Genomic DNA, 13,638 nt, shown 5'->3' with positions numbered 1-13,638 from the left:
AAGTTGGCGAATGAGGTCACAACAGGTGCTTCGCACGCAGCCTGCTGCCAGAAGCAAAGGGCAGGTGGGATCTACTTAGGCCTTCTCTGTGCCTGGAACCGGCCCTGATTTCCAGCCCAGCACAGTGGCACTGCACGAGAGATGTGCACTGGGGGAGCTAACCCCTGCCAGAAACCAGCCTGCCATCGGGGCTGGTCCCAAGTGCAGACCAGGGGCTAGAGCCCCATGGCATGGCAAGGATTCAAGTATATTACTATTATTTCTATTACGGTCGCACCTAGAGGTCCCAACTGACCTAGAGAGGGGAAGGGAAGCGGCGGGGCGAGTTCCACACTCTGCATGCCACCACACCGCCAGAGTGGCACCACAGCGTGCCGGCAGCAAGGTGGCTGGACCAGCTAATCCAGCAGCCATTCTGCACTCAGCTGTCGGCTCACACAGAACCAGGGACTCTGCAGCCAGATTCAATGACAACAGGAAAGCTGGCTCACACCGCCTGGGCTTTCAGGAGCGGTTTCACTCCCACTCAGATGGCCGGCCAGAGATGGGCCAAGGTGACCTCAGTCAGATCATCAGACACCTGACAGGGAAAGCGATTTGCCTCCCCACTGCCGGCCAAGAAAGGTCAGTTTCTCCCCTCTCCTCCCCAATCTCAGCTTTTTTAGACAACTTTCCTCGGCTCTCCCTGAGTTTCCAAACCCTGAGATCGCAGCCCGAGGAACAGCAGGAAAGGGAGAATGCCCGGATTATGTAGAGGGTATTTCTGAGGGGAGTCCACGCTCCCACCCACACCTCTCCCCCTTTCTGCTCATCCCTGCAATACTGTACCCCTCTGCCTCCCTTACCTGGTTTGCAAGGGATGGGCTGGATGGGAAGCGCAAGCTGGGAGTCTGGGGTCACGGGGAGAGGCTGGTGGCTGGGAGGAAAGGCTGGAATCATGACATAGGGCATATTGACCTGCTGGAGAGAGAGACACCAAATCATCTTTGCAGAACAGAGCGGCTAGGCTGCGGGGGGCTAATCCCCACTCACAATGGTAAAGGAGTTTCCCATGCAGGCAAGAGCCAAGGTTGTGCGGTGAAGAGGAAGGGGGGGTGTTAGCCCTTCGAAGGGGGACCAGAGTATGGACTGCGCAAGGGGCCGGGTGGGAAAACTCTCCCTTACCTGGATCTGTTGCTGCAGCAGGTTAATCTTGTGCTGCTGCTGAATGAGCTGCTGCTGCTGCTTGGCAATCTGTCAGAGGGGGGAAACAGCAATGACACGGTGGCTGGAAAACGCCGGCTAACCGAGCCTTCCAAGGGCCATTAGCCTGGCTCGCCTCTGAGGGAGCTACAGGAGGGGCGCAAAGCGCCGAGCCCTAGCAAAACACGCCACAAACACAACTGGGCTGCGGAGACGCCAAAGACACAAGGGCAACGAAGGGCTCGGGGTCTCTGACGGGCGGGTTCACGAGAGGATACACCTAGGACTGGCAGCATCCCACCGCTTAGAATGTATCCCCCATCCCCTCGGTGTGTGATCCACAGAGGTGGGGTAAAGCTGCAGCCGCTGGCAAGGGGCCCCAGGGGGCTGCGTCCATCCAACTCAAGGCATAACGATGCTGTACCAGTGCAACCGGCTGCGTGGATGCTCTCGTTTGGGCAGCTTACGTCGAGCAGGTTTAAACCAAGCTAAAACGCACTGCTCTTAAACTGCACTGCGAGGGTCCACACAGGGATTCAAACCAGTTTACCTCAATCGGGGTACGTCAGTGTGGAGACAAGGCCTTGGGCCTTTAGCTCAAGCTGTAGCGACTCAGGTTTAGAGCTGAAGGAACCAGTGATGACCAAGATGATGGTCAGGATCCTTCCACAGTGAAAGAGAAACATCCCCTCTGTCACCCCAGCAAGCTCTCCGTCCTGCCTGATAGACGCAGCCTGCCTCGCTACCCCAGAAGCCCTGTATCACCTGAACAAGGCAACCAGCAGCCAAATCCAGGAGCAAGCTCTTTGGTACCTAGGGGTAGCCTAAAAATTGTCCCCTACCTTCCATCTGAGAAGACTCCCTGGGCCAAGATGATCCCAGCTTGAAAGGACAGAACTATGGCAATATGTTTTTGTTTTTTTTAAATCATGCGAAAACATAAAAAGGAGCCTTCAGCCATTTAAAAGTTACATTTGAACTTCCCTCTGGAGGAAATAGTATCAAAAGAGAGACAACAGCTGGGATAAAGGAAGGATTATTCACCCCATTTACAGATTGGGAAACTGAGGCACGGAGAGATGCAGTGACCCATGCAAGGTTAGGCAGGGAGTCTGTGGCAGAGCCAGGACTTACCCACAAAACCGTCCTTCCTAGCACATGTGCCAAGTTTCCATCTGAAATTAGCTTTTATGTAATTTCATAAAACATGAAACACTGTGGCTTCATGCCCTGGAATGGATCAAGCGCCGCAGACCTGGTACTAACTGTTGCACTAGCCCCTGGGTGCTTCATTTAGCCTTAACTCGGAAAAAGTCAAAACATTTCCTTGTTTTGTAAACATTTCGATTTTCAGTTTGGAAATGACTTTCCATTCCCAAATTTCTTTTAAGCTTATTAAAAAAACAATTTCATTTTGAAAGCTTTAAAATGGTCGCAATGGAAACAAAACATGTTACGTGTCCCGACGCAATCCCCCTCGGAATTGCCAAAATCCGATATTCCCCCGGCTTTATATTTTATTCCTTGCTCGGTTCTCATGCTCCACCCGGTTCTGAGGTGCGGCTCAGGTGGAGCCAAGACAGTGGGCAGCCAGACCAATGTGTGCCTGCTGGGCTACCTTCCCTGGTTCTGAAACTCGCCCCTAGGAATGGGAGACAGGGCAGATACCCCGGAGCACTGGCCGAATACCTGCTCCTGCTGCTGCCGAGCCAGCTCCATCTGCTGCTGCTGCTTCTCAAACAGCATGGCTGCCATGTTCTTCTGCTCCGAATGGGCCGTCAGAAGCTGGTCCCGCAAGGTGGAGAGCTGATTGATCATGACAAGCAACTGCAGCTCCTTCTCCGCTAAGCTCTCCTGGGTTCCTGGGCCAAGCAAGCAACCAAACAGCAGAGGGTGGGTAAACAAGGGCTGGCGGCTTAATAGATGATACCCCAATTATTCTACAAGGCTTAGGGTACGTCTACCCTGGTGTCAGAGGTGTGACATCAGCACATGCAGACATACTTGAGGTAGCTGTGAGCTGGCTACCTTGGGTACCTGGGGGAGCACCAGACGTACAGTCCCACCCAGGACCCTGGATATGTACTTCAGTGGCTAGGCCATGCTGTCACGGCTTCACTGCTATGGTTAATCACAGCTAGCTGGGGTCAATACATGCTGCAGTCACACCTCTGAGTGCAGCACAGACGTACCCTTAGAGCAGCGGTTCTCAAACTGGGGGTTGGGACTCCAAAGTGAGTCGCGACCCTGTTTCAATGGGGTCGCCAGGGCTGGCGTTAGACTTGCTGGGGCCAGGGCTAAAGCCTGGAGCCAGAGCCCAAGCCCCACCACCCAGGGCCGAAACTTGAGTGCTTCAGCCCTGGGTTGTGGAGCTCAAGCTATAGGCCCCCTGCCTGGGGCTGAAGCCTCACTATTTGGCTTTGCCCCTCCCCTCACCCCCATCAGGGCTTTGGCCCCCCCTCTCCTGGGGTCATGTAATTTTTGTCGTCAGAAGGGGATCGCAGTGCAATGACGTTTGAGAACTCCTGCCTTAGAGCCAGCAGAGAGCTTAGCTGGGACTTGAACACAAATTCTCTAGATGCTTTATTGGCGGGGTTGCTTTGTATTTCATCCCTTTAGCATACACTCTAGAGACTCACATAGTCGAGTTCTGACCAGATGAATAGTCACCAGGACTGGTCAGATCTTTTCCTCCAAATTCCAATGAAAATTGCTACTGGCATTTCCAATTTTGAGCAAAACCAAAAACAGGGGAGGGAGGATGTATGCACAGCTCACCCCCCATTCACACCCCCTTTTCATACGTACAAGACAAAGGAGAAAAAGGGCAGGGGGCAGATGGGAAGGTAAGGATACAGGAGGGGATGGTAGTTACTCTGCCGCTCACCTTTCACCTCTTTGGATTCCATGGTGTTTCTACCCAGAAGCCTCTCTTTCCAGTCACTGGAGAGTAACTTCTCAATGGTTGGCATAACTGTCACCACAGGAGTGTACAAGGTGAGGCCAGAGAGATTGGAGAGAGACAGAAAGAGAGAAGTAGGAGAAACAATTTTAGTTATGGCCACTGATTGTCATCACTGTCTATGAGTACGGCCCTACCAAATTCACGGACCGTGCAATCTGGCGTCTCCCATGAAATCTTATCTTTCATGTTATTTTTATCCTACAATACAGATTTCACAGGGGAGACCAGCATTTCTCAAATATGGGGTCACAACCCAAAAGGGGGTTGTGGGAGGGGGGTGTCACAAGGTTATTTTAGGGGGGAGGGGTTGCGGTATTGCCACCCTTACTTCTGTGCTGCCTTCAGAGCTGGGTGGCCAGAAAGTGGCGGCTACCGGACAGGTGCCCAGATCTAAAGGCAGAGCCCTGCCAGCATCAGCGCATAAGTAAGGATGGCAATACCACAACCCCCCTACAACAAACTTGTGACCTCCCCCACCCTTTGTGTCAGGACCCCTACAGTTACAACACCATGACATTTCAGATTTAAATAGCTGAAATCATGAAATTTACGATTTTTTAAATCCTATGACCATAACATTGACCAAAATGGACCGTGCATTTGATAGGGCCCTATCTATGAGGCTACATTGCTTAGCACCAGTTCAGGATCTTGTTCAAAGTACGCTTATTTGCATACCGGCAGCCTCTTTCAAAACTTTAGAAAAATAAAAGATACCCTCAAAATATGGGACCAGGATAAAGTTGTCCATAGATCAGGGGGATTTCAATGGAGATGGATGTTCAGAAACCCTTCTTACCCTCTTTCAAGTTTCTGTTGAAATCTAACTTTTCCTGGCTGCTGACAGCAGGCTCAAACGCAGACCTCCTGGAATCTAACGCATTGCTCACAGGAGACCGGGATTCCTGCAATGTACAAAAAGTGACTCTCAGTTTCCCACCTATCACCACAAACCTCCAAAGGGGGAAGATTCACAGGCTCTAAGGACAGACTGGACCACCACAAACATCTAATCTCCTATGTAATACAGGCCAGAGAACCACATGCAGTAGCTCCTGTGATGGGGTGAAGCAGGGAGGAGAGAAAATACACGGAAGGGTATAAAATACTACCCCGAGCTCTGCTCTCCAAGAAATATCCCTGCGCACTCCTAACATAGACCCTCTCAGAGGATCTCAAAGCACTTTACAAAGAAGCAGTTTCACAACCTTTCCAAAAGGCAGGCTACTCACAGATGGAGAAACCATGGGAGAGGTTGAGTAACTTATCCAGTCTCTAGGGAAGAACCTGAGACAATATAAGGACTCCCATTGTCCTTAATGGGCTATTGAACAGGTCCTGGGAGAGTAGGAGAGGTAGGAACAGAGCCTAGGAGTGCTGGATGGCATTTCCAAGGAGAAGTCAATGGGAATTGGGTGCCTAACTTCTCTGGGCTCCTTTGAAAAGCGCAGCCTGCCTCTGAGCTCTGACCACTAGACAGCACTTCTCAACTGGAGACTCCCTACTCCTGACCAACCCCAGCCCCTTGAGCCTCTAATGCACTGAAGGCGACTTCTTTTTTTTCATGCTGCAAACGCTTGTTTGCAATAGTTTTCAATTATTTCTTTAGGCTGCTATGCCTCTCTGCCAATGCGACCACCTCCGGGGAGGCAGGAATTGAAAGCAGCAGGGTCTGAGGCTATGCAAGCGGGAGTGGCTCAGCAGGGGGAAAACCCAAGAGCAATTAAAAAGGGAAAATGAAAGCATAGCTACAGGTTTCCCCAGAGGAACCGGAGCAGCTTCTAAGGCAGCACATCTGTGTGCTGCTACAGTGGGGCTGCTGGCTCTGTTCTGAAGGCCATTGTTCAAATCCCAAGACTGACTCGATAATATCAGCAATGGACAGAAAGCCTGGGGGAGCCTCAAATTTCAGCTTTATTTCCTATGGATGAGGAGTAAATGCAGGCAGTGGACAGGGTAACAACCATTTTCTCTTGCCTACTGACTACACTGCTGCATGGCCCAGGAGTCTAGGTTGAAATGTGGCATTACCCTCTCAAGTCTAGGAGGACAGGCAGGAAAGGGTAATCCTCATAGTGCCGGAAAGCGCAGAAAGGTGGGAAGAAAGATGGTTTAGTGGTTAGGGTGCTAGCCAGGAACCCAGGAGGCAGTCACACCTCTGACATACCCTTAGTATGCTTGAAAACTTGGTAGGCCAAAGGAGCTTGGTTACCAGAGTGATGAGTGCATTAGAGATTCCTGGGTTAGACAGAAGAATTAAATAGCCAGACCTGGGGTCAGCAGGTGCAACTGCATTCAAGGCACAGACTTATACCACATGGAATCCCATTGACTTCATAAATCAGCACCAAATTTGGCTCTATGGAACTGCACCTGCTTACACCAGGCTGGGATTGGGCCCTGTGAGTTGGGTGGGAAGTGGGAGAGCCCAAGCCTGTAGGCAATGAGGAGAGAAGGGACCCAGGAGACTTAGCCCCACCTGTGGAAGAGTCCGGGGGTCAGCACTCTCTCTCAAAGACAGTGGCACTCCATGCAAATCGCTGGAGTGGGGATCGGAGCCAGTGGGTGCTCCCTGGGGGGACTCATGGCAGCTATCTGTCTTCTCTTCCGTCTTGATGGTGCAGTTCACCATGTTCCCGGCTCCATCAAGTTCCAGGTGGGGAGAAACAGGGTTCCTCATGGACATCCTAGGGGAGGAGAGAGAGGTCAACATGATGACAGGGCCAGAGTGGTTGCGCTGGCCATACAGCAACGGTACCCAAGTTCTGGACGCAGAACTGCCAGGAGCATGTTTCAAGAGGGAACCGCCCAGGAATAAATCAATCAGTGCCCCCGTCCTCCCAGCCTGTACATCCCAAGAGCTTGGGTCTCTACACAGTTTAAATGCACGTTCAGCACTGTTGGCAGGAAGCTTGTCCCCACAGAGGGACATCTATGTAACTGTGTAACAGCTATTACTCCTTCCCTCTGGCTCCTAACAGACTGCACTGCAGCACCCTTTTGCTCCCAATTCCTCCAACAGCCCTGCAGCATAGTCATCGGCCTGGAGCAAGCACGGGAACCCACTGGTTTCACTCTGTCTGGCTGGTTTGCTGTGCCACCAGGAGTGGGACAATGGTCTTGAGTTTTGCTGCCGTTTGCAGACCCTATTGTTTGTAGTTTCCTCAATGTTCCCTGCTGCGGGTACTGGCTCCAGAGACCAGAAGCTCCCAGGAGAACAAACCCAACCCCCATCCTGAGTGTGATGCCATGCAGTGATGTTGGTCTAGTAAAAACCAAAACACACAAAGTCATGGGATTTGGGGCCAAAACAAGCGTGTGAACTCCTGAAGAAACAACTGTACTTTGCATTTACCTAGCCACTTTCTGGAAAGGATCCAGCACCACTTTATGAAGTCTCACAACCCACCAGAGCATGGGTGAGAAGAATAGCGGTACCCACTGCATAGATGAGCAATCTGAGGTGCAACAAGTCATTGACAAAGCTGAAAACAGAGCCCAGGAGCTCTGGCTTCTATTCAGTATGGGTCAGAGGACAGGATACAAGGAGTCAGGAGACCCGGCTCTGCACCCAAGCTCTACCGCTGAGCTGCCCGCAGTTATATAGAGAGTCGCTTTCCCCACAGCTGTACATGAGAATACTTCAACATGCTCTACGAAGATTCACTCATTACCTTCCACATGTACACCCCCAGGAAGCAGGCAAGTGTTCCTATCCCCACGTTTCAGATGAGGCTTGGACAGGTCATTGCCCTGACTTTTCAAAAGGTGCTGGGTGCCCAGCGGAAGTCAACGGGAGCTGCAGGGACTCAGCTCCTTTGAAGAACTGGGCCCAAGGTGACATGCCTAAGGATATGTTGAACCTGCAGGAGACCTGAGGAACTCCTAGCTCCTGGTCTTGTGGCCAGACCAGCCTGTACATCTACAGAAGGGGCTCCCAACTACCAGACGGCTGCACCAAGAAAAGTCCCCAACACACCAAAGTCAGACATGTTTCCTGTTGAAAAGGGAAGGTAAAACACCAGTCCTACTCAAGTCAACGGCAAAGCTCCCATTGACATCAACAAGGCCAGGATTTCAACCAGATTAATTAGAAGAAGCTTCTTTTACCACAAGAGTCTCTCTCCCTCTCTCTCTCAGGAGTCCCCAGACCAGGGTCCCTCGAACCCAGTCTCCTGTCTTTGCCACTAGCCAGTGCCAGCTGCTTCAGAGTAAAGTTTAAGAGCAGCCCGCCCAATAAGGAAATTTTTTCCTAATTTCCATCAGCTGAAGTTTAGCTGGAGCCAGGCTAACCCCCACCCTTCATCCAAGTTTACTATAAAAGGTCAGATTCTCCAGAGGAACACTTGGCAAGCAGAACGCCAGAACTCTCTGCAGGTGCTCTGCTTAGGGGGTCAGGAAGCAGAAATAACGACAAAATATTATATGGGATTTTAAAAAAGAATCCCATTTGCGCTGCAACACCTGCTTGTGGTGCCACAGGCCACAGAGTCAATACTTCCACGTGAATATATGACAATCCAGGATATCACCGCTGCTGGTCTCACAAGCCAGGTATGAACCCAGTGCTCACTCATTCTACCGAGGCAGAGTCCCAAAAAGGATTAGACACGTCTATGGGGAAAGAGATCATCTACAACTGCTCTAGCAGGGATTTGTCTTATAAGGGCCACCAGCCCTGATGCCCCAGAGCATGAATTGGTCAGCAGCAGGGGACCAGCAAAAAAATTACCCCTTCCCTCACTCCTCCTTCCAGAGGGAAATAATGAAAATATAGGGGCATTAAGGAGGGGATTTACACTCTCCCTGAAATATCTGACATTGGCCACTGTTGGAGACAGGATCCCAGGCTAGACAGATCACTGGGTCTTGTGCCACAGGAGCAAGAATGATGGACTAAATGGACCATTAAGGTCTGTTGTGGAGCAGCAGGTAGAGAGATACCAGAGTAGACGGACTCATGGGTCTGTTGTGCCACGGCAGGCGGAGGGATACCAGACCAGACAGACAGTTGAGTCTGTTGTGGTGCGGTAGGCGGTGGGATACCAGAGTAGACAGACCATTGGGTCTGTTGTGCCACAGCAGGTGAAGGAATACCAGACCAGACAGACTGTTGGGTCAGTTGTGGTGCGGCGGGTGCAGGGATACCAGACCAGATGGACCGTTGGGTCTGTCGTGGTGCGGCAGGCGGAAGGATACCAGACCAGATCGGCCGTTGGGTCTGTTGTGGTGCAGCAGGCGGAAGGATACCAGACTAGACGGACCGTTGGGTCTGTTGTGGTGCAGCAGGCGGAGAGATACCAGACCAGACAGACCGTTGGGTCTGTTGTGGTGCAGCAGGCGGAAGGATACCAGACTAGACGGACCGTTGGGTCTGTTGTGGTGCAGCAGGCGGAGAGATACCAGACCAGACAGACCGTTGGGTCTGTTGTGGTGCGGCAGGCGGAAGGATACCAGACTAGACGGACCGTTGGGTCTGTTGTGGTGCAGCAGGCGGAGAGATACCAGACCAGACAGACCATTGGGTCTGTTGTGGTGTGGCAGGCGGAAGGATACCAGACTAGACGGACCGTTGGGTCTGTTGTGGCGCAGCAGGCAGCAGGACACTGGGCTGGACAAACGGCTAGTTATGCTCTGAAGTGGCAATTCTTACGTTCTAAAATGTGACTTGATGGAGACCCCCAAAGACCCCATAGAAAGAACACGCACCTGGAACGATGCTGCACACTCCAGGCCATTTCAAGCCAAAGGAGGAGGGGAGTGAGGCCAGAGCAGCGGCTGCGCCGAGGCTCTGGGAGCTCTGGAAATGCGCAGGGCAGCAATTACATAACAAACAAAGCCCAGCTCAAGCTGTGAATTAATCAAACCGCTGAAAATAAAACCTTCCTCTCAGGAACTTCAAACAAAAGAAACGAAAACAACAAGGCCGGCTGGGTAATGAAAAGCCAGTGCTCTGAATAGGGGACAAAAGGAAGTGGAACAATAGGGTGTTGGACAAAAGCAATAAAGTAAAGGGAAGTGTGACAGCTCAACAATGGGGCACTGTGCGCGCCAGAGTTTCTGATCTTAGCAGGGCTTTTTTATCTCAGTTCCCTGCCCTTCTCTGAACAAATCATTGCACTTTCCAGGCTATTGGGTTTCCTTTTGGCTTGTACAGTAACTCCAGTCGGAGACCTACGTCTTTTAATTCTTATCCGTAGCACAGTCCTGCTTCTCTCTGGCCCCACAGCTCTCCTACCCCATCCCATCCCCAGAGGCTGAACAGACTCATCCCCCGGGTGTTGGAGAGGAAGGTCCTGAAAGACTGATCAAGTGCCCCCACACAGAGACCCCTGATAAAATACATCAATTGCATTCGCTAGACTTCAGCCATGGCAAAACTGAATGTGTCTGAGGACAGCTCAACGGAGGAGGATTTTAGCCTTTGGTAAGCCCCATCTAGACCATTCTTGATGAGAGAGGGTCTCTACCTGTCTGAGCCACTTTGGATCACGTTCACAGGTGTTGGCTTACACAGGTTGGGTAATCTCTAGACTCCTCATGACCACACCATCTCTTTGCTCTTAGCCTTCCACAAGTTAGTTACGTTGACTTCCCTGCAACTGACTAGGATTGGGGTCTTTCAGGTTAGACTTGCTCATCGGTGGCCATTAACGATCCCATGGCATTTTCTGAGAGTAGGGATCGGCCCCAGTGTTCCAGGTGAAAATTCTCCCCATCTCCCAGTGGTGCAGCACAATGGGCATCTGTTGGTTTCTACCCCAGAGGGGGCTTCATTCCAACTGAGCTGTCACTCTGTGACAATCTGGAGTCCTTGAGGAGAAAGGTACAATTTAAATGCACATTATTAGTTAGCTCCTTTCTTCTTCAGCTCTCAGAGCAGGTCAATTAAGCCTCAAATCCTCTGTCCACCTCCCATGCTGTGGTTATTATTAGTCCTGTTTTACAGATAGGAAAACAAAGGCAGAGGAGTGTGGGCATTTAAGCAACTTGCCCAAGTTCACACAGCAAGGATGAGGGAATAAAAGCCAGGAGTCCAACTCGCCATCCCTACTCTAACCACTAGCCACCCTAACTGCTCCCTGCCTCTGAGAGCATTCCAGGGATGGGTAAAGGAATCCAAACTCTGGAGTTTCCTTGCTTTCTGCTCATGCATGGTCAATGCACTGGTCCAGTCAGGTTACCTTACATCGGCACTAAGTGCCAAGCCAGCATCTCCTAGCACGGGGCAAGCGAGTGTTTCAGTGAGAACCTGAGGCCCCCGTCCATCCGTCAGAGGGTATTTAGTGCGGTGCATGACCTGCTTCTTTAGCCTTTTAGCTAGAGAAAGAAACTCAGATTACAACATCCTGAAGGCCACACAGGAAAGAACGATATACTTTGAGACTAATGACCCCCACTGTGTCTCTGGCGGATCTACACCGCACGGGCACACTCAACCCTGATGGAAGCCTGCGACTCAATCACGTTTCCTGTAGTGCTCCTTGGGTTCACTTGCAGCTAAACTGCAAGCCATCTCTTGCATGGGAGGATGGACGGGTCTTTGGTTAGGGGGCTAAGCTGGGACTTGGGAGAGCTGGGTTCAATGCCCTGTGCTGCAACGGACTTCCTGTGTGCCCTTGGGCAAGTAACGTAGTCTCCTTGTGCCTCAGTTCCCCAGCAGTAGCATGGATGGGTATAATAGCCCGGGGGGGCAGGGGGTTGAGGATAAACACACCAAACACACACACTCTGAGATGCCTGGATAATGGAGGCCATTTGCACCTTAGACTGATAGAAGTGGAAACTTTCCCAAGCTTGGAGAAGTTCCTGAGGGGGCCCCCTAGGCTCAGGCAGGAGCTGCACTGGCAGTGGATCCTTGCTTTGCCAGGGCCCATGATGCCGCAGTCCAGCTGAGAAAGAGATTCCACCCCCAGGGCTGTCAATCCAGCATCGATCCCCCCACCCCCATGACATTCTCCTGTGCGCGTGCACACACAGACTATAATTCATTTTCAGAAGCTCTTAACTAACCTACAAAGATCGGCCTGAGAGAACTGGGATGGGACCATCTAGGCAACCTGCCCTGCGGATTCACAAGAGATCAGGAATGGAAATTAACTGAGCAAGGGGGAAAAAAAAATATTCAGGGTCTCATTCTAGCTCTTTAAAAGCAGCAAAGAGTCCTGTGGCACCTTATCGACTAACATATTGGAGCATGAGCTTTTGTGGGTGAATATCCGACGAAGTGGGTATTCACCCACGAAAGCTCATGCTCCAATACGTCTGTCAGTCTATAAGGTGCCACAGGACTCTTTGCTGCTTTTACAGATCCAGACTAACACGGCTACCCCTCTGATACATTCTAGCTCTTATTACTGCAAAAAAAAAAAACAACAGCAAAAAAAAAACCCCAACCCTGCTCCATGCACAACCCCATTGTGCAGGGGAGAGGGGAGATAAAGGCTAGCCTGTTCTTGTCACAGGTCTCTCTCCTTCTCCCTGGTATGTAGCCCTGTAAGAGGGCTGCCTTGTCGCCTGGACAATGGAGGAACCAGGAACAATCGGTCTGTGGCGCAGTGAAAATGTATTCATTTTTAAAGAGCACACAAAAGGAAAGTTCCATTCCGCCAGCAGGTCAGATTTCCATTGTACTTAACCTTTCGGAGCCACTGGAAGTTTACTCTTAAAATGGGCTTGTTACTTTGATAAGTGTCTGTTTGAAAAGGGCCTCATTGTATTTTTATTATACAGTTTGCCGAACAGGAGGAAAAAAAAAAGAAAAGAAAACCAGTTATCTTGTTACAGGGCTTGTTCCACTAACAGGCCTCTTCTAACAGTCTCAGCTACTCTGCTCAAGAGGCTCTTCTGTTCAGCAGACAATGGGAACAGGAACAATTGGCTTGGCACATGGAAAATGTCTTCATGTAACAGATCTTCTCCTTTAATGATTCCTCTTTTGTGGTGGGGAGGGGAGTGAACTTAGTATCAGGGAAAGATGCCAGTCTGAGACTGAAGTCTTCCACTCCCAACGGCAGGTCCAGAACCATGGCTTTCTTGGTGCTTGGCCTAGGAGGAATGACCTCTGATGGGTAGAGGAGAGTTTGGTCTACAGGGCCTGTAGTTCTTGGATACCCTGCTGAGAATCCTAACAAGAGCTGTCCCAAGGCTGAGTTTGTTTGGGTGATGTGGACACTTAATCATAGAATCACAGAATATCAGGGTTGGAAGGGACCTCAGGAGGTCATCTAGTCCAACCCCCTGCTCAAAACAGGACCAATCCCCAGACAGATTTTTACCCCAGTTCCCTAAATGGCCCTCTCAAGGATTGAACTCACAACCCTGGGTTTAGCAGGCCAATGCTCAAACCACTGAGCTATCCCTCCCTTGTCCACTAGCAATGTATGGGGCCAGATCCTCTGCTGGTATAACCACGCTGCCTCATTGCAGGGAGGAGGCCTAGGCGGGGAGTGTGCAGCTAAACCCCTCCTTAGCATGATGAGGATCACGCT

At 51.1% G+C, this 13,638-nt stretch overlaps 1 protein-coding gene across 9 annotated transcripts in view; it reads right to left on the bottom strand.

Moving 5' to 3' along the window:
- The window catches only part of SOX13 (SRY-box transcription factor 13), an 81,786-nt gene that overhangs the window by 15,384 nt on the left and 52,764 nt on the right, over positions 1–13,638 (bottom strand). For 7 of the 9 annotated variants that reach the window (XM_039538104.1, XM_039538103.1, XM_039538101.1 and 4 more), the window contains 6 exons: positions 6,627–6,834; positions 4,947–5,052; positions 4,070–4,156; positions 2,872–3,044; positions 1,165–1,233; positions 846–960 (listed from right to left, as the gene is read on the bottom strand). In XM_039538104.1, coding sequence (XP_039394038.1) covers positions 846–960; positions 1,165–1,233; positions 2,872–3,044; positions 4,070–4,156; positions 4,947–5,052; positions 6,627–6,833 — 757 coding nt within the window. In that variant the 5' untranslated portion in view covers position 6,834. Of the gene's footprint in view, positions 1–845; positions 961–1,164; positions 1,234–2,871; positions 3,045–4,069; positions 4,157–4,946; positions 5,053–6,626; positions 6,835–7,821; positions 7,843–13,638 lie in introns of those variants that run through there. The other 2 variants (XM_039538106.1, XM_039538108.1) reach the window with 2 other exon arrangements.

Source organism: Mauremys reevesii, linkage group 4, assembly GCF_016161935.1.
Source record: "Mauremys reevesii isolate NIE-2019 linkage group 4, ASM1616193v1, whole genome shotgun sequence".
Classification (NCBI taxonomy): domain Eukaryota; kingdom Metazoa; phylum Chordata; order Testudines; family Geoemydidae; genus Mauremys; species Mauremys reevesii.
The sequence above is the reverse complement of the archived record's forward strand: the minus strand, read 5'-3'. Positions and strand labels throughout refer to the sequence as shown.